Source organism: Micromys minutus (genome assembly GCF_963924665.1).
Source record: "Micromys minutus genome assembly, chromosome: 13".
In the NCBI taxonomy this organism is placed as follows: domain Eukaryota; kingdom Metazoa; phylum Chordata; class Mammalia; order Rodentia; family Muridae; genus Micromys; species Micromys minutus.
Genome location: NC_137982.1, coordinates 57,232,824 through 57,234,477, shown reverse-complemented (window position 1 = coordinate 57,234,477; position 1,654 = coordinate 57,232,824). Strand labels below are relative to the sequence as shown.

The 1,654-nt window shown below is 33.4% G+C and overlaps 1 protein-coding gene across 1 annotated transcript; it reads left to right on the top strand.

Annotated features, from left to right (window-relative positions):
• Window positions 1–404: 404 nt before the first annotated feature.
• Window positions 405–1,346, top strand: LOC308428993 (olfactory receptor 8K3-like; the record flags this gene model as incomplete). Its single annotated transcript, XM_080927634.1, has 1 exon — window positions 405–1,346. The coding sequence occupies one exon, from the start codon at window positions 405–407 to the stop codon at window positions 1,344–1,346; it is 942 nt and encodes a 313-aa protein (XP_080783760.1).
• Window positions 1,347–1,654: the final 308 nt, after the last annotated feature.

The window sequence follows — 1,654 nt, the reverse complement described above, 5'->3', positions numbered from 1 at the left end:
ATAAAAGAAGTTTATAGCAATATATATATATATATATATATATATATATATATATATATATATATATATATATATATATATATATAGTGCTTAATAAGAAATAAGTATAGTGTTTACCAGATTAAGTGGTTGCAAAACCTTAGAAAAGAGTGGCAATTCATGTTTACATTGAAATTATCTTTCTTATCTAGTATAGCACATTTTAATAGAAATTTCATGAATGAGATAATCAAATTAGTTTCTATTTTTTGTTTGCATTTCCTTATGAATGAATTTGTTTGGTTTTAAATATTACTATTTTATGTAATTACATTAGAAATGTTCGATGTTTCTTTCTTGGAATAGTTTGTCTTTTATATAATGAATTTTATTGTTTCTGTTTATGACAGGCTTTCTGGTAGAGAATGGATAAGCACAACCTAACAGTGGTGACTGAATTCATCCTTATGGGAATCACTGAGAATCCTGAACTACAGGCCCCATTGTTTGGCTTGTTTCTCATCATCTACCTGATTTCAGTGATTGGCAATCTGGGGATAATCATCCTTACCAATGTAGACTCCAAACTACAGACACCAATGTATTTCTTCCTTAGGCATTTAGCTTTCACTGACTTTGTTTATTCCACAACTGTGGGACCAAAAATGTTGGTAAACTTTGTTGTAGATCAAAATGCAATTTCATACTATCTTTGTGCTACACAGCTAGCTTTTTTTCTTCTGTTTATTGGGAGTGAGCTGTTCATTCTGTCTGCAATGTCCTATGACCGCTATGTGGCCATCTGTAAGCCTCTGTTCTACACGGTCATCATGTCCCATAAAATATGTTGGGTCCTAGTCACAATGACCTATCTTTATTGTACATTCATGTCCCTTGTAGTCACCATAAATATTTTCTCTTTATCCTTCTGTGGCTACAATGTCATCAATCATTTCTTTTGTGACTGTATCCCTTTAATATCTTTGCTTTGCTCAAATACACAAGAAGTTGAACTTATAGTTATGATCTTTGCAGCTTTCGATTTGATTTCTTCCCTTGTAGTTGTGCTTATGTCTTACCTGCTCATCCTCATAGCTGTTCTCAGGATGAACTCTGCTGAGGGCAGACGCAAGGCTTTCTCCACCTGTGGGTCCCACCTGACAGTGGTCACTGTCTTCTATGGGACACTGATATTTATGTATGTACAACCTGAATCTAGTCATTCCATTGATACTGATAAAATATCATCCATATTTTATACTCTAATCATCCCCTTGTTGAATCCCCTGATCTATAGCCTGAGGAACAAAGATGTAAAGGATGCACTACAAAGAACATGGCAAAAATTATTCAACATGTTTTCTTAAAATTAACAGGCAGCACAAATTCTTCAAATTGTATTCAAGTATGCAACCATTTTACTTTCATCCAGAATGTAGTACAAGCACCAGTGTGTTAAGCATGTATTAGCCACTTGAATAGTTGTGCTATTCAAGTTTTCTTATAGTATACTTGCATTAGAGGAGAATCATTTCCTTCAGAAGACATAATCTACTAGACATGACTGCCAAGCCTATTACAAACATAAACAAATTTAATTATTATAGGACTGAAGGTATACCTAAAGATGCATTCTGTGTATGAGCAAGAGAATTATACTATGTACAAACAACGA